Raw genomic sequence first — 25,315 nt, 5'->3', positions numbered from 1 at the left:
AAAGAGGTTTTCTGATTGAGGAGATAATTGAATTATAAGTAGATTATGAGATATCTCTTTCCTCTATACAAAATCAAAATAGTTGAGACATGTATGTGATAGATTTCAAGGATTTTGCATTATGTAAGCTATTTCCACAACTTTTTTCTGCGTTTTATTTCTTTCCCCTCTTATTTTGTACCCTTTTCTTGGTCTCATTCATGGCGTACTACCAGGGTGTAAGCAAATGATATAAAAACGATGTATTACTGGATTTAAAGGGAAAACCTATGGGAATTCTGGTTAAAATTGTCCAGAAACATTGATATAATTAAGAACAATATTTCATACACTTTAATGTACTGTATATTTAAAAGGTCATGATGCCTCACACTCTTTTTTGTAAAAAGCTTAAATATTATCATGGGAGTATTTTGATGCTTCATGATTTGGGAAATTAAATCAAGACTGATGATCCAGGCTCAGTTTAAATGCCAATACAAAAATACCAACTTTTGAAAAGCCTCTGTGCAGAAAGCATTTGATTTCTGAGCTCTGCTAACAGGTTCAAAACTGCTTGAATCTCACACAATTGGAAAGAAAATCAGGCAGGTGGTTGAAAAGATTTCTTTGCTTCTGCGCCATCTAGTGGCCATATTTGGAAATGTTCAATGTTTGAAAATAAGTAAGGCGGGAATATTATTGATATGTATGAATCATAAATGAACCATTAAATATGTGTGAATTCACCAATTTTTGAATTAAAATTAACTGTAATTCTGCTTTTTAAAGATGTGAAAGCAGATACTACTCCTCTTTAAAAGATTTATACTTTTAAGATAAAGATGCAGCTATTTTTAAAAGTACTGAATCTAACCACCACCATCCCCTAAAAAAGTAAAACTAATTTAAACAATGTTTTAATGAAAAAGCTCCAAGTTGAGAGATCTATTTTCAAAAATTAGTTCTACTTCAGATTAATGCATATGGTAGCGTTTTGGGAGCATTTTGTAGATAATTAAAATTCTTAGTTAACCAGTGCCAATAACAAAGAGAAATGGACAGTTTTCCTTTTCAGTTTTCCCTCCCTTGATTCTGGAGGGAAAATTGGAGCAGGGAAATGCCCCAGCTTTGTGCTATGCGAGGAAGAATAGTCTCCTAAGTTCTTTACTTTGGAAAAATCTGGAAATTGTATAATTACTGAATGGTGGCTGAAGATTTACATTTATTCAAGGCAAGTACAGCACAAAGCCTTCTCTGACTTTAATCATCAGTTAGATGCAAATCAAAAGGAATTTTCTTTCATCATACTTGGAAGAGCCATGGATTATTTTCGACAGCAGCATATTTGTGAAACTTGGATATTTCGTTATTTTGGTTTCTCTGTGCAAGTTTGAAAAAGATAAAATCCAATGAGTTCCATTTGCTTCATGAAAAACTAAACTCAGTGGGGCTGTGTTCCAAACGTATGTTTACAATCATTTAAACTTCAGAATACATTTTCCCTTAGAAGCAATGTCATTAGTGGAGCTTGTTTATTCCTCCGCATACCTGATCTGTGAGAGGTGATGCTCTCCATTTGATAAGATTAGTCCTTTGTGACTCCACGTACCTGCAACCAATCCCAACTACTTCAGGCAATGGATAGCTTCTTTTCCCAAAGTTCTTCATGTGTAAACATATTTTCAATTCTTCCATCAGAGACAAAGCATTAAATTGTTCCCACAGCCTCTCTTTAGTATTGTAAGATGTTGATGCCAAGACTCTAATCACATAGAAGCAATGGCAAGCACGTGTGGATAAGTAAGCCCTTGACCAGCACCAGGGAATGAGCAGCTCAGAAAATTTGAAATTAGATCCTAAAGCCATGCGTATAGGAAGGCTTTCCTGTCCTGCTTCCTATGTCTTCTAGTATTAGTTAACTTGCTGTTTCTGTGTGAAAATGCACAACAAATTCCTGCTCCAGAAACACAAAATCGGATTGATGCTGGAGGCACCAGTAACTAGGAACCTAGATTCACATCAGAAAGTCACTTTGATGAAGCTGCTTGAGAAAAGCAACTCTCTCTAGCAACTCTCTCCTCAGTTATCGTGAACAGAAGAGTAACACAGAAAGTGACTGCTTTTCTCTGCTCTTCCTTTTAACATACACACACACACCGCACACACACACACACACACACACACACACACACCCCTCAGGATCTTTGACTACTCCGCTTACCTTTGACCTTCCACAAGTTCGTCACACAGTCTGGGAGTACCTACGTTAAGTAGCGTCCAAGGACTTCAGGAAACCTTCCAAATATTCCTCCTGAAGCTGGCAGTGGAAAAACTTAGCCGATCCCGTTTTATGGTGAAGGGGACCAAAGGTTCTTCTAATGGTCATGTATCAACTCAAGTCAATTCAGAAAATAGCTAGTTAGAACTGGTCCATCTTATCAAATAGTACAACGATTGGTGCCACTTTCTTGCTTTTATTTCTAAGCTGTACTATGGAGTAAGGCAGGTTTCTGTGTTTCCCAAGAAAGAAAAATGAACTCTGCTTAGAGCAGACACTTTATTCACGGAAGCAAGACCCCGAATATTCCATTGCTTCAGCTTACTCAGTTTGGAGAGCCTGCTTGTTTGATCTAATGCTCTGGCTCAGGGCCCCCAGCAGTGCCTCTTTCCCTTCTACCCTGTCCTACCTAATCATTAGTGGACAGCTCCATCTGAGCCAGGCTTGGAAGGACTGTGCCCATCATTCCAGAGCCCTGGAGGCCATGGAATTGGTCACCTGAAGGGGTGGTGTGTTCTGATCCCTGGAGGTATGAAAACATTGGCTAAGGACTACTGGGCAGGAATATTGTAACAGGAATTAAAGTATCACATGGGATTAGACTTGACTTTTAAAAAATTTTGTATTATGAGAAGTTCACAAACCATAAATGCACAATAAGGAATTAGAAACGATGCATCCGTGGAACCACTATCTAGGTCAATTATAAGAATTTACCAGCACTCTACATGTCCCCTTGATTTGTTTTTGTCATTCCACAAATATTAAATGTACATCTGCTTAGGCCAGATGTTGTGCTAGTGCTAAAATTAGAGACGTGAATTAAAAGAGAGAGCCTTTGCCTTCATGGAGTTTACCAGCCACCAACATAGCATGTATTGAGCAATTGCCATTTGCCATGGACTGTGCCAACCGTTTTACCTGATAACTTTATTTTCTGAATTAGGTATTGTTTTGACCTTATCTTTGTTTTACAGACGAGGAAATTGAAGCAACTTTCAACCCCAGGATTCCATTAGAAGGATAGAGAAGGGGGATTGTAGAAATGGTAACAGTATAGGAATTGAGAGTCAAACTTTCACTCTCTTTCTCAGGCCTCTATAAAACCAAAGTGTGGGCGTATGATCAGCTTCTCATCTGGAGGAGAGAACCCGCATGGGGTGAAGGCAGTCACCAAGGGCCAGAGGTGTGCTGTGGCTCTGTGGTTTACCTTGGACCCACTCTACAGAGAATTGGTGAGTTTCTGACCCACCCAGAAAGCCACTGAGACATCCTATAGACCTGCTTCATGAACTGATTTATCGGAAAAGCCCTTTTGATCCATAACCCTTCAGGGATCTTAGAGATCATGGGGAAAAAACCAAACCAAAACAAAACAAAAACTTTTACAGAATCCTTTCTGTCTGGTTTCCAACACTGGCTCTGTTTTCTAAGCAAGAACAAATTTTGTTAATCAGATCCGTAACCTAGCAATTACGCATTTGATGTTTGTAGGATGAGTTTGAGGAAAAGAAGGGCTATGAATGCAGTTCTTAATCAGATGAGTTCTTAGAAGTGAAGCTTTGCAGAAATAGACATCACAGCCATATTTGGCAGTCTCTAATTAGTCTTGAGTTTATTGATAAATTGTCGCATCAAGAGAGAGGAATCATTTTTTACTGGTCACTGGGAAGACTGATCTGTTTTCTCAACAAATCCTTTAAAAGTTCACTGAATAATTTATGAAACATATGTAGAAGAGGGTGAGGACACCTGAAAGTTTATCATTTACTACTATTAAATTAAATATTAAAATGTTGTTATTATTCTATTGGAAGTAGCTAAGGATACTTAGCCCGGGTAATAGACCGTGATCACATCCTTCTGGATGCTGTGGGCAGAGATTATGGTGTCTGTCTGTGAGGCTGCAGAGGGATGAATTAAGACCTCTGGATACAAGCCCCTGGGAGGAAAATCTAGGCTCAACATAAGGAATAACTTTCTAATTGTCAGCACTATTTGGTGGACTCGTCTTCTTTGGAAGTATTGAGTTTCTTGTCACTGGACGGCTCCAGTCAAAGCCTCAGCAACTGCTTGGCATGGAACGCTGAACCTGAACCTGAACCTGAAACTTCATGGCAAGGGCTAAACCGGATGACTTCAAAGTCTCCTCCAGCCTTGAGTCTTAATGAAGCTATGAAATTCTAGTGTTGAAAATGGCATTCTAATCAAATTTCCTCTTTACATCCCTAAATTGAATCCAATTTCATCAGAAACTTTAAAATGAGTTTCTCTTTCTCATATAGTTTTTGCCATCAAACCTGACTCCGTTTTTAAGCCATATCCCCTAAGCATTCTTTCATATATTTCACAAATGTTTATGGAAGATCTACTCTGTGCCTGGAAAACTCACTAGGTAGGCCCTGGGGGTACACAGTTGAACAAAGCATAGCTTTGGCCACGAGGAGCTTGGAAAGGCTGAAAAGCAAATGACGGGGAGAAAACAGCAGTCTGCGTTTGCAGGGGGATAGCAAGGAAGACTTACGTATATAAGCGCAATCCTAAGAGGGCAGAGAATGATAGCCAGCCACAGAAAGAGATAAGAATGGTCCTGACAGAGGGAGCAGAGCAGGGAGAGATCTGAAAACTTCACTTCCTTCACCTGTAATTCCTCTCTCCTCCTGTGTCTCCACATCCACAGTGTCAGCGTTCCTCCACATTACTCCTTCTGGACTAAGGAAGCTAGGTACCTGAGTACGCAGTGCAGCTATCACATTGTTGAAAAATTGCCTCGCCCTTTTTTCTCTTTAGTGTTTAATTCAATAAACATTTAACCTGTTTTATTATTCATTACCTCAGCCCTCTCTCCCAAGATATTTTTTATATCTAAATAAGCTAACACAAAGTTCTCTTTGAGCCTTGCTAACCTGGCAAGTACAGAGTTAAGAAAGTTCTTCAATCTCCAGGCTGTGGCGACATCTAGTGGTCACAGATGAAAATGACCAGAGCCTCTGAGGCAACTGCTAGAAAATTTTGCCTATGACGTGATTCCCAGACTTTGGGAATCAACTGGCGATCTTTACAAACTATTGACATTTTGTCTACCACCCTTGGAAATTCTGGGTTAATTGATTTGGGCTGTAATCTGAGTGTCGAAAGTTTTAAAAGCTCTCCAGGTGATTTCAATGTGCAAAAAAATCTTCAGAGTCCCTGAGTTAGGCGTCTGCTCTCAGGTTGCATCCCTGGGCAAAGAAAGCCTGCCTATCAATACATCGTGAGAACTGGCAGACTTCCATGCTCATAGATTAGTTAAAAGGCACTGAATTCTCAAGGAGTATTTAGCAACATACACCGGTAAGGATGCCCAATATTAGAAGCTTCAGTTGTTTGTATAGAGACTTGCAGCTCTTAAACATCTTTCCTTTCAGGACGTACATGACAACAGTCTCCTGTGCATTCAGATTGCAACATTTTGTATCTACATCAGTTTGCTAATCAGCAAGATGTTCTCCCCATATTCATAAAAGTAATACCCATTTTATTTGGACATCAAGACAGTTTAGTTTTCTGTTATTCAGTATATTTGGTCCTTGTAGGTGCCTTTTGGTCAACATTATGCTCAATTACAAGCTCTTGAATACAAGAGGCTTTGTTTCCAAGTCATAAAATGTTCTTTATATAACTTACTATGCTGGATATTGTGCTAGGGACTACCTATAGGAGATACAAACTAGATAAGACATAACTTTTATTTTCAGGGAGCTTAAAGTCAAAGTGAAGAGATAATACAGGGGCCTGAGTAATAAAAGCATAGCAAAGTTCAGTAGGAATTATTAGAGGCAAAAATGCATGGTGGGGACTTCCCTCATGGTCCAGTGGTTAAGAATCCGTCCTGCAATGCAGGGGACACTGGTTCAATCCCTGGCTGGGGAACTAAGATCTCACATGCCGCGGCCCATACGCCACAACTACGGAGCACACGGGTTACAACTAGAGAGCCCGCATGCCACAACTAGAGAAGCCCATGTGCCGCAATGAAGAGCCGGCACACTGCAACGAAAGATCCCACATGCAGCAACTAAGACGAGACACAGCTAAAAATAAAATTAATTAATTAAAAAAATGCATGGTGTTTAGGGGATAGAAAGAGGAAACCAGGAAAGGCTTCATTGAGGAGATGGCATTTGACATGAGCCTTAAAAGATGAGCATGATTTCCTTAGGGAGAGATATTTTAGACAGGGACAGCCCTTCATCCACTTCTGTATTTATTCATCAACTATAATACTCCCTTGCCAAATGTGTTGAGCTTTTCTGGACACAGGAAAAACAACAGTGACCAAACATGACAAGACTCCCTGCTTTCATGGAGCTTACCTTCTAGTGAAAAAAGACAACAAATAAGTAAAAGAATAAATAATTGAGGGATTTTCAGATAGTGAGAAATGATGTGTGGGAAAGAGAACAAGGCAACTGATCTGAGAGTAAAAAGAGCCGGGGGTGAAGTGTGAGGGGCCTCCAGACAAGTGACAAGAAGAAGCTAACCGTGGTAAAGGTCTTCGGAGGAGTATTCCAGGGGGAGAAGAGGTTGTAAAGGCCCAGAGACAAGAAGGAGCACAGAACAGTCAAGAAGCAAAGAAATCCAGGGTGGCCAGAACAGGGCATGCAAGGCGGAGAGCGGGCTGAAAAGAGGGCACAGAGGAGGCGGCGATCGGATGGACAAGCTGCTCAAGAAATATGAATTCTACTCTAACTGTACAGGGGACGCGATATTCCTTCCTCACCTCCTCCAGCCCCAGGAGTTACAGGAGAGGAAAGATTACTGTAGCTAACGCGTCGTAGACTAGAGTCACGGTAAAGACGGTGAAAGGATGTGGGGGATTGGAGATGCCATTTGGAGGTAGACCAGCTGGGCCTGTTGAAGGATTGGTGTGGGGATAAGAGAAAGCATAGGATACAGTGGAAGCATCCTTTAAATCCTAGGGGCACTTAACCTGGACTAGGATGAGGAAGTCCTTCTCAGAGTGCTGTGTTCAGAGACCTTGTGGTAAGTCAGGAAGGTGGAATGTAAGGTGAGGCGAGAGGGGAAGACAAGGTGAGCTGAAGAAGAGAGAAAAGTCAGAGTCCTTATAAGCACATCAAGGAGGTGGGACCTGGAGGCTTCCCTGGTGGCGCAGTGGTTGAGAATCCGCCTGCCAATGCAGGGGACACGGGTTCGAGCTCTGGTCTGGGAGGATCCCACATGCCGCGGAGCAACTGGGCCCGTGAGCCACAACTACTGAGCCTGCGCGTCTGGAGCCTGTGCTCCGCGACAAGAGAGGCCACGATAGTGAGAGGCCCGCACACCGCGATGAACAGTGGCCCCCGCTCGCCGCAACTAGAGAAAGCCCTCGCACAGAAACGAAGACCCAACACAGCAAAAATAAATAAATAAAATAATAAATTCCTACCCCCAACATCTTCTTAAAAAAAAAAAAAAGGGCGTCCCTGGTGGTGCAGTGGTTGAGAATCCTCCTGCCGATACAGGGGACATGGGTTCGAGCCCCAGTCCGGGAGGATCCCACATGCCGCAGAGCAACTGGGCCCATGAGCCATGGCCGCTAAGCCTGCACGTCCAGAGCCTGTGCTCCACAACGGGAGAGACCACAACAGTGAGAGGCCCGCGTACCGCAAAAAAAAAAAAAAAAATAAGATCCGACCTGGAGCGTGGAGCAATGGGAACCCACGTGAGAGTTGTGAGCAGTGAGCAGGAAGGGGTGGGGATCATGATTCAAGTTCAGAGAGTCCATCAGAAGCACGTGGGAGGGGGTGTGAAACAGATCCGTTTGGAAGCTGCCGCAGTAACTGAGTTAAGAGATGATGAGAGCATAAACCCATGGTCCTCAAGCAGGAGCGATTTTGCGTCCTCTACGGCACATTTGGCAACATTTAGAGACATGTTTGGTTGTCACGACTTGGGACCAGGCATGTGCCACTGGATACCTGTAGTGGGCAGAAGCCAGGGATGCTGCTAGACATCCTACAATGCACAGGACAACCCACCCAACAGAGTTATCTGCTCCAAGACGTCAGCCGTCAAGGCTGAGAAACAGTGGCCTAAAGTGAGGCGACAGTATGTGCACTGCAAAAAAGAGGGGGCAGAACAGAGAGGACTGGTGACTTATCAGATCCAAGAAACCCTGGTCAGGCTTTGGGGGCAAATGGGGGAGCAGTGGTCGTCTCTATTGAGAGAAGAAATATGTGAAGAGGACAGAGTAGGCCTGTGGGGGAGAAGATGGTGAATTCAGCTTGAACACTGACCTGGAGAACTGAACTGGAGATCTCCGTGGGACCGCAAAGTAGCAAGGGAAGTCAGCAGTTGAATATACAAGATTGCTTGGCAAGAGAGAAATCTTGGAAAATAATTGCTCAGGACATAGGGAAGTTGAGAGAAGGTACCCGGGTAGGGATGGAGATGAGGTTTCATTCTTAGCCAGATTTAGCACCCATCCATGTACAGATGGATGCCTGGAAGTGTTGAGGAAGCTTCTGCCACTGATTAGTACGCTTGTAACAGCAATGTGGAAATTGTCTTTTTTTGCAGGAGCGAACACAGGCTGATGAAGTGATCGCGATCCTGGATCAAGCACAGCAAGGGAAGCACAAACCAAAGATCAACCCCAAAGATGAGCTATGAAAACGAGAGAAAGAGTGTTCTATCAGATATTTATATAAATTGTTAATCTTATGAGAACCTTTTTATTTTTGTACAGAGCCATGGTATGTATTAACAGGTTACTATGAGTCACCAGATCCCCCTTCTGTGCTAAGGATGCTTGCTTTGCTTTGCCCCTCTCGGTCTTTGTGTCTTGGTTTTTCAGCAGGTCATCTCTCAAAGCCCAGTCACGCCCTCCCCACCACACACACACACACACACATTTGCTGTAGATCCTAAAACTCAAGCAGAAAGAGTCAGTCCATTCTTGGCGAGACAACAGCTCCCAGACATGCCCACGTCTAAAGTTAGCGTGTGATTTGAACTCCGAAGGCCTTCCTGGCTCTGTGCCTTTCAGCCACCATCTCCCCCAGGGCTGATGGCCATGAGTTTGAGTCTGAGGAGTCTCTGGTGAGGTCAGAACTGCTTCAGGTATTGCTGGCTTGAGGGCCCCCAAGCTCTGCAAAGGAACGACTCTGATGAGGATGGCGTGAGACGGGGGAGCTCAGCCTTCCCAGGGCCTGGGTGGAGTTTGTGACTCTGGTGTTTTCAGCAGAGAGCACCCTTACACTGGAAACTTCAATTCGCCCTGCAACCGGGTGCCAGAAAGGACTGCCCGAGGAGTTGTGTCTTTAAAAAGGTTGTACAGGGGTTGAAGTGGCATGGCTCTTCATCCCAGTGACTTTGGAAGGAAATCTTTAATCCCACCTGAATCAGGGCACCATGGCCACGTTGCCTGAGAGTGGGCTCCACTGTTGAGAAGGTGTGTTTTGTTCATCAGGAAGAATAAAATGGATTTCTGATTGATTCCACTCTCCACCTGCATATATTTTGGGGGCCCCTTCTCTTTGGTGCTCTCCAGCTCACGGATTTTAGTGCTTGTATCTGATTTTTTAAATAAAGGGAGCCTTCTTTTAATATTTGGCGTTTATTTTTCTTCCCCCAAATGTTTCGTTTGTCTCCAGGTAATGGTTTTGTGATCCCCCAGGAGCTTTGGGGACCACCCGGGGTAACACTGGGCCATGGCTAGCTTTGCTGGCAGGTGCTTTGGGGCCGCAAGAAGGTGGGAGCATTACTTGTGAAGAAACAGATGGTTAGCAAACAGGTGTTAATCCAGAGAACATCTGGTCCTTGGTGTGAATTCTAAGGAAGACACTGCAGAGACAATGTTTTGGGGGGTGGGGACTGAGGTTGTTCTAGCTGAGGGAGTCTGCTCCACTAACCCATGGGAGATCGTCTGCCTCTGTGATGGGCAGTGGTAGAGGTTGTAGCCCTTAAGAAAACCAACAGATAAAAGCATTTTCTTGAAATCACATTTACTTTCTGCCATTTATGATCTTGGGTACTGGTAAGAACATTCATCCTTTGAGACTGAAAAATTGGGTCATAATGATTTATGTGCCATCCGTTTTTCACCCAACCTTCTGGTTGCATTTTCATCATGGGAGAGTGAAAAGAGCATCAGATTATAATCCCAGCCTGATCAAATATGCTCTGCTGTGTGACCTGGAGCTACTCTCTTTCCCTTTCTGGGCTTCAGTTTCCTTCTCTGAAAATGACATCATTGGCTGTCATTGTTTCCAAAAGCCCTCCCTCTTGCTCTAAATACAAAACAAAGCTAAAATGAAACAAACCATAAAACTGATTTTAGAAATACTCACAAATACAACCAAATTTACTTCTACCAACTTTTTCAGAATTGTGAATGGGTCCATTATGTGTATGTGTGATTTTAAGACTTGAAACCTAATTTTAGGGCTGAAAATCCCTGAGCTTTGGAAAGGGAGGTCGCTATTTGTCTGCTCTCTTACTGAGAAGCATTTGCTGGCACTCAGATTTGCTGATAGGAGGTTCTGGCCAAGGATCTAATTTCTGTTTTCTGGCAACAAGGCGTCAACAAAGAAAACAGTCTTTGGCTCCTTGCAGCCCACGCTTCCTGGATGCTCTGGGCGCTCTGGGAGAGGCTAGGACTCCGGCACTGACTGCCATTCAGCCCCACAGACAGTGAGCAGAGACCTCAATAGATGGGCATTGGGGTAGATCCCCATCTTGTTTCCTTGCTGACAGCGCAGAGTCGTTATTCTTGTTTGGCAGGCTACCCATGTCCGGTTCTACCTGGGACATCACGTATACTCTCAAGCATTTATGTTTTAATCTGCCCCGCATCAAACCATACACAATTTCATTCAAATATTAGGGAGTGTCATCAGACGATTTTTAAAAGATCAAGCTCAGGAATTTCAATCTATGTGATGTCTAGTCCCCTGTGTAGAAGGATGGGAAAGCTCATTAGAATTTCTGTAGCTTTTAGAGCTCAAAGAGGTCATAGAGATCACAATTCAATTCTATCTTTCTGTCTGGAAGGAAAAGGAGGCTCAGAGGTAATAAAAATGATTGTGTGCTTCCAGAATTTCAGCAGGAAGAGCCAGGGCTGCTGAATTGAGTTACACGAGAATCCAGGCACAGGGCAGCGTCCACTAGAGGAAGGGGTGCCTTTTTCTATTTGGCCCCAAAATGCTACTTGCTCATCAATCCACAGCCCTGCAGGACTGTGTCACAAGGGGTGCCTTTTTCTAATTCACTTAAAAGTACTGTATGTGCTTGAGGCAGCCTAGGCTAAGAAGCCCAATTTTTATGACTCCAAGTCTAGGACTCTTCATCGATATCACTTGGAGAACAGCCACTTGTCTTGATGACTATCCCTTGCGTAAAAAGGCTGCAGTTTATTTATTTATTTATTTATTTATTTATTTTTGCTGTGTTGCGTCTTCGTTTCTGTGCGAGGGCTTTCTCTAGTTGCGGCGAGCGGGGGCCACTGTTCATCGCGGTGCGCGGGCCTCTCACTGTTGCGGCCTCTCTTGTTGCGGAGCACAGGCTCCAGACGCACAGGCTCAGTAGTTGTGGCTCATGGGCCCAGTTGCTCCGCGGCATGTGGGATCCTCCCAGACCAGGGCTCGAACCCGTGTCCCCTGAATTGGCAGGCAGATTCTCAACCACTGCGCCACCAGGGAAGCCCAAAGCCTGCAGTTTTACAGAGTTTATTTTTTCACCCGTATTGTTGTATTGAATGTTTATGACGCAGAACAGGTTCTCACACTAGGAACCCCAAGAGCTGTTCCAGGCCCAGATTATGATGCCCATTTTATAGATGAGGAAACGGAGAGCAGTGAAGAGAAGTCAGAGCCTGTGGTCCCTGGGCTTGGAGTGTCCATGTCTGAGGCAGAAGCACAGTCTTTTGAACAGGAGGGAAGAAATAAAGTACCAGCTTGTTTGCCCCCAGGCATATTTAATCTAAAATCGCACATTCATGTAAAGAACAGAGTTAGGTTTTTATAAAATCTAAACTTTTTCTCCTCCTCTATTTTCCTGCTGATGTGTGAAGGCGTATCTCCTGTGTGTATCTCCTCTGAGGGATTTTGATCGTGGTTGCCTAATTCAATGAAGCAAATACCTGGCGGCTGGCCCTGCTTTTATGAAACTCACAAAAGGGAAGAAGGGAAGAAGGTTCTAGTCAGGGGCCATTTTCCTCTCCCTCCAAGGCAGAAAGAATCTGGAACTTCAATTTCTTCTTGAGAAAACCCCGACACAGGACAGAGTGATCTCTTTGGGTGTGTGAGGCACACAGTCTTCATCACTGCTTTGTGCATAGCATTTTCTGGTACTTCTTCAGCTGAGGAGAAACCGTGGAATGAGTCAGTACCATTTAATAACATATACCTACGAGTTTTAATTGCAGTACAAATGCTGAATTATTTCACAGAAGACAGCCATGGGGAACAACTCGCTCACTGACGTCAAGAAAGGAGGTAATGAGGGCCACCTCACTAGTTCTTGCTGCCAAAGAATGAAACATCCCAAGGTGACTGACAATGGTATGGCTGAGAAGTGAGAAAAAGTTGAACTGTTCCCACATCCAAAACTCTTCCGGGAGACAGGAGCCACTTGCAGAAACTCCCAAACTGCAAGTTTGATTGAGCCCATGGTTATGATCCCTGGCTACATCCTGCCAAGAAGCCTGTGATGTGAAGTGACCTCCCCACACAGCCCCTCATCCCACCCGCAAATCTTCTACCCCCAGATAATTTTTTTTTTTTTTTTTTGGCCGTACGCGGGCTTCTCACTGTTGTGGCCCCTCCCGTTGAGGAGCACAGGCTCCGGACGCGCAGGCTCAGCGGCCATGGCTCACGGGCCCAGCTGCTCCGCGGCATGTGGGATCTTCCCGGACCGGGGCACGAACCGGTGTCCCCTGCATCGGCAGGGGGACTCTCAACCACTGCGCCACCAGGGAAGCCCTACCCCCAGATAATTTGATGTTTCCAACACGAGACACAAGGGCCCGTTCCGTTTTGGACCTGGGCGATTTCCTCAGGCACACTGAGACACATAACGTCCACCACCGTTTGAGCTCACTGCTGGGTGGCAGCTGCAGGCTCTTGCTGTCAGAGTCTCCTCATTCCCACATCCCCGGGTAAATCACGGTGTTTTCTGTGCCTGCTTCTGACCTCGGAGGCCAGACAGCGTCAAGTCTGGAACAATCTGATCACTGATCCTGCCTCGCTCTACGATGGATGGCATCAGCTCTGTGAAAAGCTGGCTTTTGAGTGACTCACCTCTGAAACTATGGAATTTGAACTCAATAATTTCTTGAAAGATCTTATGAAGAACCCACCAGAAAAACAGCCAAACAAAATGTTCCAGCCCCCTCTTCTCCTGACACACATTGCTAGGGAGGAAATTCTGCATGCTCTGTTAATTCAATATACAACCGACCTTTTCTGGTCACTTGCTATGATACACCTGGAGAGAGGGTGAACATGGTAAGTCTTGCCCTTTCTTTCCCTGTTAGGTTACCGGAGATTGAGGATAGAGCAGAGTTTGACAACATTTCCACCTTAATAGTCCTTCTCTAAGCCATCTTCTGCTTTGCAAGGGCCAACCAGCTGCCTTCTCTATCCGAGTCTTCTCTTGAAACTGGGAATTGGGTGTCACCCATCTTTCTGGGAACTCTTGCCCTTGGCCCGTCTTGTCAGATTCAGGTAACTTCCCTCAAGACAGAGGTACCTAAAAAGGCCCTGGAAATCCTATCTAGACCCCAGTTAAACCCTCCTCCTTCTTCCCAAGCTGACATTGTTACCTCTGAATTACTATCTGATGGTGGGTGGGGATAAAAGTGGGGATCAGACAAGAAGGATTACCTGTTATGTCTCATCTTTTTCCGTCTGTAAATCATATATCCCATTGTTTCAAAGGGTTGTAATCATGGTTGGCATTTATAAAGTTTTTTTATGACCTTGAAGCACTTGGCAGTCATATGTAAGTACATAATTATCTTAAGAGACACATCAGTGCAATCTTCATTTTGTAAGCAGAGAAGGGAACAGGCACAGCGAAGGAGGTATAGGAAAGCTCTGGTCATTCATGAATTCATTCCTTAGACAGTTTGTTACTTAGTAGTGGGTTTAGAGAGGGGTTCCAAAATGAGTATGATTTCATCCCTTCCTTTAAGAAATTCTAAGTACAGTGGAAAAAGTAGATGTAAACTGATGAAAAATATAGAATGAGGTAAGTGCGGTGACAGAAGGGTTATGATAGAGGCAGGTACAAAAAAAAAGGCCATGTGAGTTCAGAGAAGGAGTGGCTGGAGAGAGGGAAGGCTTTGCAGAGAAGGTGGCAGTTAAGCTGGGTCTTGAGTGACTGTCTGTCACCAATAAGCAGAAATGAGCCACAATGTCCTCAGCTGAAAAAGTGTTTGAATTCGAACTCAGTAGTTTCTTGGGTTTTAAAATATTAAATTTTCAGAAAAGTTGGAGAGGTTATTTTACAGTTGTTTTGAAGGTGGGGTGGGGTAGGATCTTTACTACAAATTTTTCTGGGAAAGCATGCTAATGAATGCTGTGAAAATCCAATTTATGAATACCAATTTAAAAGTTTTATTTTATTCCCTTGTGAGGAGGTTTTTGTAAGTGGGTGGAGTGAGGCCGCTGAGGACCAGGTTTCCTGCTGAAAAGCAGAGCCCCAGCTGGCATCAGAAAAAGCTGAGGGGAACCCCATCATTCAGGTGCTGGGCGATGAGCTCACGCAGCGGCACTGCCCTCTGCCCGTGGGTCCAAGAAAGCTTTTATCCCATATGCCCCAGGGCCAGTCCACTCTCTCAAATTCTTACACTTTCACCTTAGAAATAGGAATAATGACAATATTCCAGCCCATCTGATGATATTCAGGAATGCTTTCTGCAAAGCCTAAAGCATCTGGTAAATCAGTCGAGCTTATGGTGAAACCAGAGAGCTGTGGAATGTTTTAGTAAGGACATCTCTTTCAATGTCAAACAGGGAGCAGAGTTTCAGAAGCTTTGGGGTTCCTTGGAAGCAAACCGTCTCCAACAGGCATTAATGGGGCATAATTAATGCTCTTTCCTCACAAGATAATATGAATCAGAATTATACTTATTTGGAGTTATTATTGGTAATTAAATAAATGCTATTCAGTTTTTTTCCTCTCAGTATCCAAGTTATAACAGCATTTTTTTAGCACAGTTGGATTCTGAGAAGTCTTAATATGCAATTTATCCTACCTTTAGCTACTTCAAGTAAAGAACAGGCACGAAGGCATCGTGGGACCTCCGCTGACTACACAGAGTCAAGATTCCTGGAGAACGTTCCATTTGCCTTCGCTGTTTAGCATTGTGGTCACTAAGTGTTTCACAACATCCCAGGAGACGAGACCGTTATTCACACAGAGGGAAAAAGAAACCCAGAGTAGATGAATAAATTGACTTAAAGTCATAGTATTGATAGATGTCAGTTTCCCAAATAAAAAAAACAAGCGGTTGTACTCTCTAAGGTTGTTTTGCAGTTCTGATCATTTTTTATGAAAAGCTAGGAGGCGGGAGGAATTACCATGAACTGATCTGATTCTAGGTCTCCCCACTCCCCCATACCTTCTGGAAATCCAGAAGGAGGCTCCTGTCTTCAGCAAGATGGTTGCTACCACTGCTCTGAGGGTACCAGGTCTGATTCCAGCTCTGTTCCAGCATACTCCGGTTTCCTTATGAGGAACGCTCTGAATTTCTCTGAACTTCCAAGCTGCAGGGCTGAGCACAGGGTACAGATTTTTCTCCCAGTCGTTTGGCTTCTGAGTAATGTTTTTTTTGTCTCTAAGGGTAATAAAAGTACATCTGATGCTGCTCCCTGTACCATGAACTTTGCTTTGAAGCACCATTGATCCACTTCAAAGGCTGAGCACCACTCGGACAGGGAGATGCTGTTCCTGGGGACCCCGCTCTACCGAGGTGTGCCCACCAACCCGGGACACACTGCCCACCAAAACACTTAAAGACCGGGGGTCAGACATGTCAAATGTGACAGATTGGCATGCTGCAACTTCAAACTGCTCTACCTTCAGAACCAGCCTAGAATACCCATCATGCTTTGAACTCTATGGGGAAATGAAATGCATCGTTTACATGCAGACGGATTTACAAATTAAGTAGAAAAATATCTCAGTCCTCAAAGCCGAGCATAGAGTGCTTGTAGTGTTCAGTCCACATTGAACTGTTCAAATCTGGTTAGACTGGGGAGATCAAGCCTGTGGTGGAAACACAAGGGAGAATCATGGTCACAATAAGGCTTCGTATTTATAGTTCAGCAAATGAAGATCGCTGCAAATAACAGACTGCAAGTTGGAAGGGGCCTTAGGGAGCATCTGGTCTTACACCCCTTATTTTAGAGTTGGGGAAAGTGAGGCCCAGAGAAGAGGTTATTCACTTGATTTCACTACGAAAGTTACTAGTAGAATCTGAGCTTAAGTCCCAGGTAGCCCCACCCCTGGAGTCAGTATACAATAGCAGGGAAAGCTCAGATTTTATGCCTCCTAGACTTGGAAACCCTTGCTGATTTTACTAGCTCTCTGATAATGGCCAAATTTCTTATCCTCTCATTTTCAATGTCTTCATCTGTAAAGGGCTAGTGATAACTATCTGATGAGTTGTCATGAGATTTAATTGAGATAATAGAAAGAAAACACAAAGCACTTAGCAGGCCATCATTAAAAGGCAATTGTTAATTTTTCCATATCAGAATGCCTCAACAGAAGGAAAACGAACTATGATCTCTCTAGCAATGTTTTCCAGCTCTCATGACATTTTTTTTTTAAATGCATTTTCCCATGAAGCATTTTGGAATCTTCAAAGTTAATTTTCACACTATTAGATTTAAGATTTATCTCTGGCCCCAAATAACACACTTATTTCTGGGACAGGGGCACAGGAGAAGGGAAATTTGTTGTACAAAATCGAGAGGGTATTTCAATTCCAAACTGACTGTCAATCATCAGTCTAGAAAGGAGATGGCCGCCTTTCCTGCAGCCACCTTATCTGGCCCTTCTGACTTCCTAGCCTCCCCGAGACCAGGACAATTCAATGGCTTTTCCTGGTCCTCTCTGTCTCACCATGTTGAGAAGCACAACAATTTTCATCTATTCCTTTCACTAAACATTCTCTCACTTGCTTTTCCACTGTGTAGGAAACACAGAATCATTGCTTAGCAGCAGAGGGCACTGTCGGCATATTTTGCCTTAAGGGGTTAAAAAAAGAGATGCCTCTGTGCATTCATTCATTCATTCATTCATGTTGACAAGTCGTGGCTTAATATCTGTTGTGTGTTCGGTATTAGGAGGGGTGCTAAAGTAACACAAGAGGTGGACTGAGAGTCCAGGTTGGGAAGGCTGCACAATAAAAGATAAGCATGGTACCTATGCAAACACAAAGAAAGTGTGTTTTGGAGATTTTTGAAGAGAGCAGAGTTTAGAGTAGGCTTAAATAGCTCAGGAAGAATTTTTTTTTTTTTTTTTTTTTTGCGGTACGCGGGCCTCTCACTGTTGTGGCCTGTCCCGTTGCGGAGCACAGGCCCCGGACGCGCAGGCTCAGCGGCCATGGCTCACGGGCCCAGCCGCTCCGCGGCATGTGGGATCCTCCCGGACCGGGGCACGAACCCACGTCCCCTGCATGGGCAGGCGGACTCTCAACCACTGCACCACCAGGGAAGCCCACAGGAAGAGTTTTTGAGGGAGTTGGTCTAGAGTTAAATGATGAGCTGGACATGGAATGGCAAAGATGAGGCAAAAGGTAAAATAGACAGCAAAACCAAAGAGTCTTGCGTTGCCATCAACATCGGCACTGTAACCATGGCAACCACTACTGCAACAAGTATTACCTCTATGTCTTATAACAGTCATCACGGCTCACGTGGATGGAGGCTTTCACAACCGTGACCTCATTTGGCCCTTGCTGAAATCCTGCGACTTCAGCTCTACAGGTATTATTCTAATTTGACCAGTAAGAATGCTGAGACCCTTAGAGGGAAAGTGACGCGCTTAAGGTCACACAAGCAGTCTCTGTTAGGGCTAGGCTCCCCAAACTAGTTTTTCTCCCAGCTAATGCAGCAGGAAACCATGGCTCTTGTGACGCAGACTCTCAAAGCAAAGAGAGTTTGGGATGCAGAGTAATAGGATATGCTTCAGCTGTTAGGCTGGCTTCGGGTTACCAAGAGCTTGACCAAGAGTTAGACTGCGGTATTGGGACTTGATCCTGTAAACCTCAGGAAGGTTTCTGAGGTTTAGGGAAACTAGCGATGGGTGGTTCTTTGCTGCAGTTGCATAGCAAATCTGGCACACGAGGGAATGGAAGAAAAGGAGAGAAATCAGGATACCAATAAAGAAAATATTACAGGATTTGAGGCTGTGGTGGCAGTAAGTGGGAGTGGTCTGCTCCAGATGGGAGGAGATTTTATGATTGCCATTAACTGCTGGCACATAGAAATAATACAAAGAAGATTGACCTTTAAAAACATGTTTAGGGCTTCCCTGGTGGCGCAGTGGTTGAGAGTCCGCCTGCCGATGCAGGGGACACGGGTTCGTGCCCCAGTCCGGGAAGATCCCACATGCCGTGGAGCGGCTGGGCCCGTGAGCCATGGCCGCTGAGCCTGCGTGTCCGGAGCCTGTGCGCTGCAACGGGAGAGGCCACAACCAAAAAAACAAAAACAAAAACAAAAATTTTTTAAATTTATTTGTTGATATTGTTGATTTACAGTGTTGTGTTAGTTTCTGCTGTACAGCAAAGTGACTCATTTAACTATATATACATATATATGTGTATATATATATATTATTTTTCCTATTCTCTTACATTATGGTTTATCACAGGATACTGAATATAGTTCCCTGTGCTATACAGTAAGACCTTGTTGTTTATCCATCCTATACATAATAGTTTGCATTTGCTAACCCCAAACTCCCAATCCACTCCTTCCCCACCCCCCCCTTAACAACCACAAGTCTGTTCCCTATGTCTGTGAGTCTGTTTCTGCTTCGTGGATAGTTCATTTATGTCATATTTTAGATTCCACATATAAGTGATATCATACGGTATTTGTCTTTCTCTTTCTGACTTACTTCACTTAGTATGATAATCTCTAGGTCCATCCATGTTGCTACAAATGGCGTTATTTCATTCTTTTTTTTACGGCTGATTAATATTCCATTGTATATATGTACCACATCTTTTTTATCCATTCATCTGTTGATGGACATTAAAGTTGCTTCCATGTCTGGGCTATTGTAAATAGTGCTACAAAGCAAATGGACCTTAAATTGACTGGTTTTAAATTCCTTACAGAAAACACACTCCCTTATTGCCGCAATCCAGGGGGGTCAAATCCCACCATCCTCCTACCCTAGCCCCATACACCCTCTGGTCTACCACTGTCAAGGCACAACGTAAAGACAGCCTGAATCAGGCTGTGAGAAAAGCTATTTTGAAGAAAAAAGAAATAAGGACTTGGTAGCTGATGGAATCACCAAGGAAAGAAGATAAAAATCATGATTCTGAGATTTTGAGCCTAGGAAAATAATGATGTCAATAATGCAAATAGGGAAGTGAAGAAAAAAATAAACTGGTTTCAGAGGGAACGTGACCTTACAGGACAGGAGGACTTCCAAGTGGCAAGTCAACCCTCAGCTGGAATGCTTTGGTACAAAGTTATTTCCTATTCTGTTTATTGATTTCTTGCTTTCCACTTTTCATCTGATACTTATAAATGATGGGGTTGCATATATCTCTTTTACAAGAAGGAACTGAAATGAGGGATAAAACTGCCAAGCTATTAGTGTTACCATTCATCGCTTAACATCCTTCCACTGACATCAAAACCAGTGTCACTATTCTTACGGTGACAGAACTGTGCACATTGGAGCCCTGTGTACCTTCTTCTCTCCTTGACTCCCTACCTTACACTGCCCGCTGTTGCCTCTTAGATGTTTACATTCTGCCTTCTTTCCCCAGAACACGCTCATCTTCTCCAAACCTCTCCAGCTTCATCAGGAAACTCTCACAGGAGGGTGGCCAACCATCCCCGTTTCTCTGGGACTGAAGAGTGTTCAAACCAGGACAGTCCCAGGCAAACCTGGACAGCTGGTCACCTTACACGTGAGTCAGCTTCTGTCTTGCATTCTTCTTCCTCTTGGAAGCCTTTCCTGGCCCGCTACTGCCCCAGGCTATAATTTCCATCTCCCCACTGAGTAAGTAGTCCACCCCCATCCTGCTGCCACCCTTCTCACTCTCCTAACTACTGAGATGAGGTCCATCTCCCCTGCAAAGACAGTAGATGTCTTTGTAGTACCTCCACTCTCAACATCCTGGTTCAAGCACCTGTTGTCTCTCTGCTGAATTATCACAGAAGCCTCCTAACTTCTGTCCTGCTTTCCATCCTTGTCTCCTTTGAGTGTATTCTCCACACAAAAGCTAGAGTCATCCTTCTGAAACATAAGTCAGATCATGTTTACCCCTCTGCTCAAAATCTTTCGCTCATTTTCCATTTCACTGGCTAAGCCAGTTACCCTCTGCTCTTCCCTCTATATACTCCCTCCTTACTTAGCTCCAGTGGCACTGCCCTCATTATTGTTCATAGAACACATCCAGCATGCTCCTGCCTCAGGGCCTTTGCATTTACTGTTGCTGATTTCCGAACCATTCTTCCCTCAGGTGTTCACATGGCTCATCATTCACGCCCATGGAGTCAAGGGCGTGAATGTTAAAAGATTAAAAGTTAAAAAATCTTAGGGGATCTCCCATGACTTCTTTCTACACTTGAACTCTTGCAGCTGCCATTCCCACTCCCCCTCTCTGCTTTATTTTTCATACCCTTATCACCATCTAACATTTTACCTAATAAATTCTGTTTGCTGCCTGTCTCCCACCATGCAGAATATAGTTTCTAGGGCAGGAATTTTATTCATTACTACACTTCCAGGGTTTAAAATAGTACATGGCACAGAGTAGAAATTCAGAAATATTGATTGAATTCATGTATACACGATTATAGGAAGGAGTGGACACACAATCAAAGGACAATTAACTGAGAGTCACGAGTTTTAGTTCAGCCACACAGGATTTGGGTGAGATTGAGAAAATTCCTTTCTCCCTCTAGTTCTTATTTTCTCCATCTTTACAATGAAGGCCTTGGACTCAGGGATCTTTAAGGGTGCTCCAAGCAGTGGTATTCTCAAAGTCTAGCAGTCAATGATACATAAGAGCCAGAATCCAATCTTGTTATTAAAGAGGGCTCCGAAGGAAGAAAACATTAACAAGGGAAGGAGGAGCACTGTGGAAGTTCCAACTGAGACAAAAAGATAGATGTATAAGAGACCTGGGAATTCCGTATGTGAGGAGATGCAAAGGAGGCAGACGGCTGATCCAAGATAACACATCCAATTCATTATCGGGCTAAGACTGAACCTCAGCCCAGGGATAAATTATCCTAGCAGTCTGGAAAATGACACCCAAAGTGGGCCAATCCCCATCTGATTATAAAGCCCTGCACTGATACGATTTGTGGTAGAACACTGCTTGGAAATCCTTCTGCACACCTGCCTAATGGCCCCCAGAGTGGGTGGATTCTCCAATTAGTCATATGAGAACGGACAGTTTAACAGAAGAGAGGCTGCTCTAGATGGTTCCATTTGGAAAAGTCTCCTCCCTTCAGCAAAGGGAAGTAATTCAAGATGCACACAGCTCTCTGTCTATTGCCCGCCTGTCTTGAGGGGAGAAACCTATTGGCCACCATCTTAGAGATGGTCCTTGGAGAGAGGGTGGAAGGGGATGGATTAGTCAATTTAAAGTGCTTCAAGTGCTATAGCTGCCACACCCTGATTGTGAGGGACCGGACCGGTTATTCAACTTCTCCTGTAGAGCTACTGTATGGATACAGACTTAAGCCCAGTAAGGTCAGTGAGTTACTCAACAGTAACCAAATCCCTGGTGTTGCGGGATTATCAGGGCGATCTCCCTCTGCAGTTGTGGTTGAATAGGATTTTGCTGTTGTCACCTTGTTTGGTAACACAGCAATAGCAAGTGTTGCAAGTGTAATTGCTGCTGTTGAAAGTCCTCTTGGCAGTTCCTGGGGGGTGTGTGTGTGTGTTTGTGTGTGTGTGTGCGTGTGCGTTTACCATCTTTTCAAAGTGGCTCTGGGAACTTAGATTCCACTGCAAGGAAGTAACCATGGATTGAATTTAGATCCAACTAATAGATATCAAACCCCTAGTTCTTGCCAGACGTTGTATTGAACGCTTTGGTGTGCTCTAAACCTTGTGAAATAGTGCCATCAGTTTTTACAGATAAGGAAACCAAAGCCCAAAGGAGTTAAGTAACTTACTCATGGCCCTAGTGAGAGCCAGTTGCCAAGCAAGCCAGGATTGAAGGATTTTAGCATCTTGCCATCCAGACACATAAAATCTCGGGAAGAATCCCACTGTATAAAACAGGAAAAGTTGTGGCTGCTTGGGCTGAAGCAGGAGCCAGGACTTTGGAGCCCTGTCCAGTCTCCACTCTTCGTCGGCCTCTGTGCTCTCCCTAGAGCTCAGTGGAACACATTCCAAAAAGCCTGCTGGGTGAACTGAACTCTAAGCCACTCCCAGCTCTAAAGTACTTTAAATCCATGATTTTGAGAAGTTCCTACTCCTATCAGACGCATACTTCCTCTGGACAAGTACTCGAACTAACCAGACCACAGATACAGGAATTTGAACTTCACAGTTTATAGAATCATGGAATGTTAAAGGTGAAAGAGACCTGAGAAATCAACAAATCCAAAAACTCCACATATCTAATAAAATGATACTAATTTTAGTTTTTATTGACTGATAGAAACCCAGGGAGAAGAAATGATTTGCTCAGGGAAGTCAGTTGGTCAGTTGTCTTTCTTCCAGAGAGGTGATATTTACAATATATAACAACCAATATATTCTAACCAATCAGAACAAATAAAGCACTGGGGGGCGGGGGAGAGTCCAGGGGAAGCCCTCCATGCAGGGTTTACCCTGTCAGTTGCTGGATCGTGAGGATGTCCCAGGGGTTTTAGAGGAGGGGGCAGCAGGGGTTGGACTGGTCCAGGGGCTGGGCCGGAGGAAGTCGCTATTTATAAAAGTCTGGAATTATTTAATAACTGGTAGAGCCATTCCATCATAGTGCAATATCAGGCCTGGCCTTTAAATATTTATTTCTCAGAATACCCAAAGTTGCAGGGTTTCCTTGTAACTGCTGAAGCTCTTTTAAGGCAACTGGGGCTTTGCCTCATTGCTGATTCTGCTTCCTTTTCAGGAGGAGAAAAAAAGAGGCAGAGAGGGGCAGAATATCTGTCAGCCAAGTGTCACATCAAAGAATTCCACCCAGAGCCACACAAGTGCAGATACCTGAGGGGCATTGCTGGGCAGACAGCACTGTTTCTGGTAATTGGGTTGACACCACTGAGCAGCCTTAGAGGATCTGAAACCTTTCTACGACTCCTGCCTCCTCCTATCTGGTGGTGAAAACCTCAGGTTGGGAGCTGAGTGATTCTTCAAAAGCAAATGCAAGGAAACCTAGAGGTCACATTCCTAAGGGAAAGGCTTTTTCCTAGGTTCCGCTCCAGATGCTCAATGAGAAGAAAAGGACCAAGGTCAAAGTTGCCTTCAATTGCGTACAAAGAGGGAGACAAGGATAGCTGTAGAATCATATACTCAAGAGATTACAAGACTCCGTGATGCTCACTTGGTCCAGCCCCCTGTCAAAGGCTTGAATCTTCAAAATGGACCATCCCTGACAGCAACTGGACAGAAAGGTCCTCTGCTCGTAAACGAGCCTTGGTCTTCCCCACTTCCAGATCTTTCTACGTAGAGCTTCCTCAGCCTGCAGTACCCTGCCTCTTTCCTTGCTGCATCTTGGGCCCATCTCCTACTTGCCTTCCAGGTCTCACTTCAGAAAATACTTAGATAAGAGGCTGCCTGAGATGTCCTTTAGAAACGTCTTTTGGCCACCGGAACTTCACACGTGCAACATTCGCTACTCTGGTGTTTCCACCTCTGTCTGTCTCCCTCCCTAGCTTCCCTACAGTAGGGAAGGCACAGCTCTGTTGTACGTATCCAGCAGGGCCTACACAGGACCAGACACAACAAAAACATTCAAAAATGTGAATGGATGTGTGAATTGCTACATCTTGACTGCCAATGAAGTATTTACATTTACAATCTCATGTTATCATTGCACTGTGCTTAGGAAGAAGATAAAACTTTTTATAAGAAATAATATTTTCATACCCATTTTATGGATGAAAACAGCAAGCTCAAAAAGAAAAGAAAAACAAAAGAACCCTCGTATATGTTTAAGACCTGTATGGGCCATTCATTGTGCTAGGTCATTTCAAACCTTTTATCATCTTTATCCTTATAACGGACCTTTGAAAAGTTACTGTAATCACACTTAAAATTTTTATTTATTTTTAGATTGAGACACCCTTTTCAGGCTGAGTTTTGACCAATGTGTAAAGTCATGACCATCATGACACAGAACTGTCCCATCACCCTCGTGCTGCCCTTTGTAGTCATTCCCTCCCCACCCCAGCTCCCTGTAAATCCCTGGTTTCTTCTGCATCCCTATATCCTGTACAGTCATATTTTAGTAAATAAAAAACCAAAACTCAGAGAATTTAAGCAACTTGTTCAAGGTAAGGGCCTAATAGGTGATTAGACTTTGCCATTGAACCCAGACTTCTGATTCTCTGTAAAGGTGGGAACAGAGAGCATGGAGCCTAGGAAAATGCTTGTCCCATTCCCTGGCCTCCCTCCCTCCTTCCACAGAAAGGACCCGTCCTTAGTCCGGGTTCTGTGAGAGGCAGGGCAAACACAGTCTCATTACCAAAGGCCATATCTGATAAAGCTCCACCTCTGATCGTCCACTAGGAGCTGAGGGAAGCCTGTGTTCCCAGCCAGTGGAAGATTCTGAAAACCATATTCTTTGCAGGCTGTTTAGCAGACAATGGTGTAAGACATTGGTCTTTTCCCGGTTACCTCACTTATCTC

The 25,315-nt window shown here is 44.1% G+C and overlaps 1 protein-coding gene and 1 long non-coding RNA gene across 3 annotated transcripts in view; one reads left to right on the top strand and one right to left on the bottom strand.

Annotated features, from left to right (window-relative positions):
* The window catches only part of P3H2 (prolyl 3-hydroxylase 2), a 168,785-nt gene extending 149,972 nt beyond the window's left edge, over positions 1-18,813 (top strand). Inside the window, exons 14-15 of one of the 2 annotated variants that reach the window (XM_033403246.2) lie at positions 3,355-3,495; positions 15,510-18,813. In XM_033403246.2, the coding sequence (XP_033259137.1) occupies positions 3,355-3,495; positions 15,510-15,695 (327 nt within the window). In that variant the 3' untranslated portion in view covers positions 15,696-18,813. Of the gene's footprint in view, positions 1-3,354; positions 3,496-8,821; positions 9,853-15,509 lie in introns of those variants that run through there. The other variant, XM_004278491.3, reaches the window with a different exon arrangement.
* LOC125964499 (uncharacterized) lies at positions 11,970-15,971 on the bottom strand. Its single transcript, XR_007477566.1, has 2 exons — positions 15,870-15,971; positions 11,970-12,602 (listed from the first exon to the last, which is right to left on the bottom strand). It is a non-coding gene; the product is annotated as an uncharacterized LOC125964499 (long non-coding RNA).
* Positions 18,814-25,315: the final 6,502 nt, after the last annotated feature.

Source organism: Orcinus orca, chromosome 5 (genome assembly GCF_937001465.1).
Source record: "Orcinus orca chromosome 5, mOrcOrc1.1, whole genome shotgun sequence".
NCBI lineage: Eukaryota > Metazoa > Chordata > Mammalia > Artiodactyla > Delphinidae > Orcinus > Orcinus orca.
The sequence above is the reverse complement of the archived record's forward strand: the minus strand, read 5'-3'. Positions and strand labels throughout refer to the sequence as shown.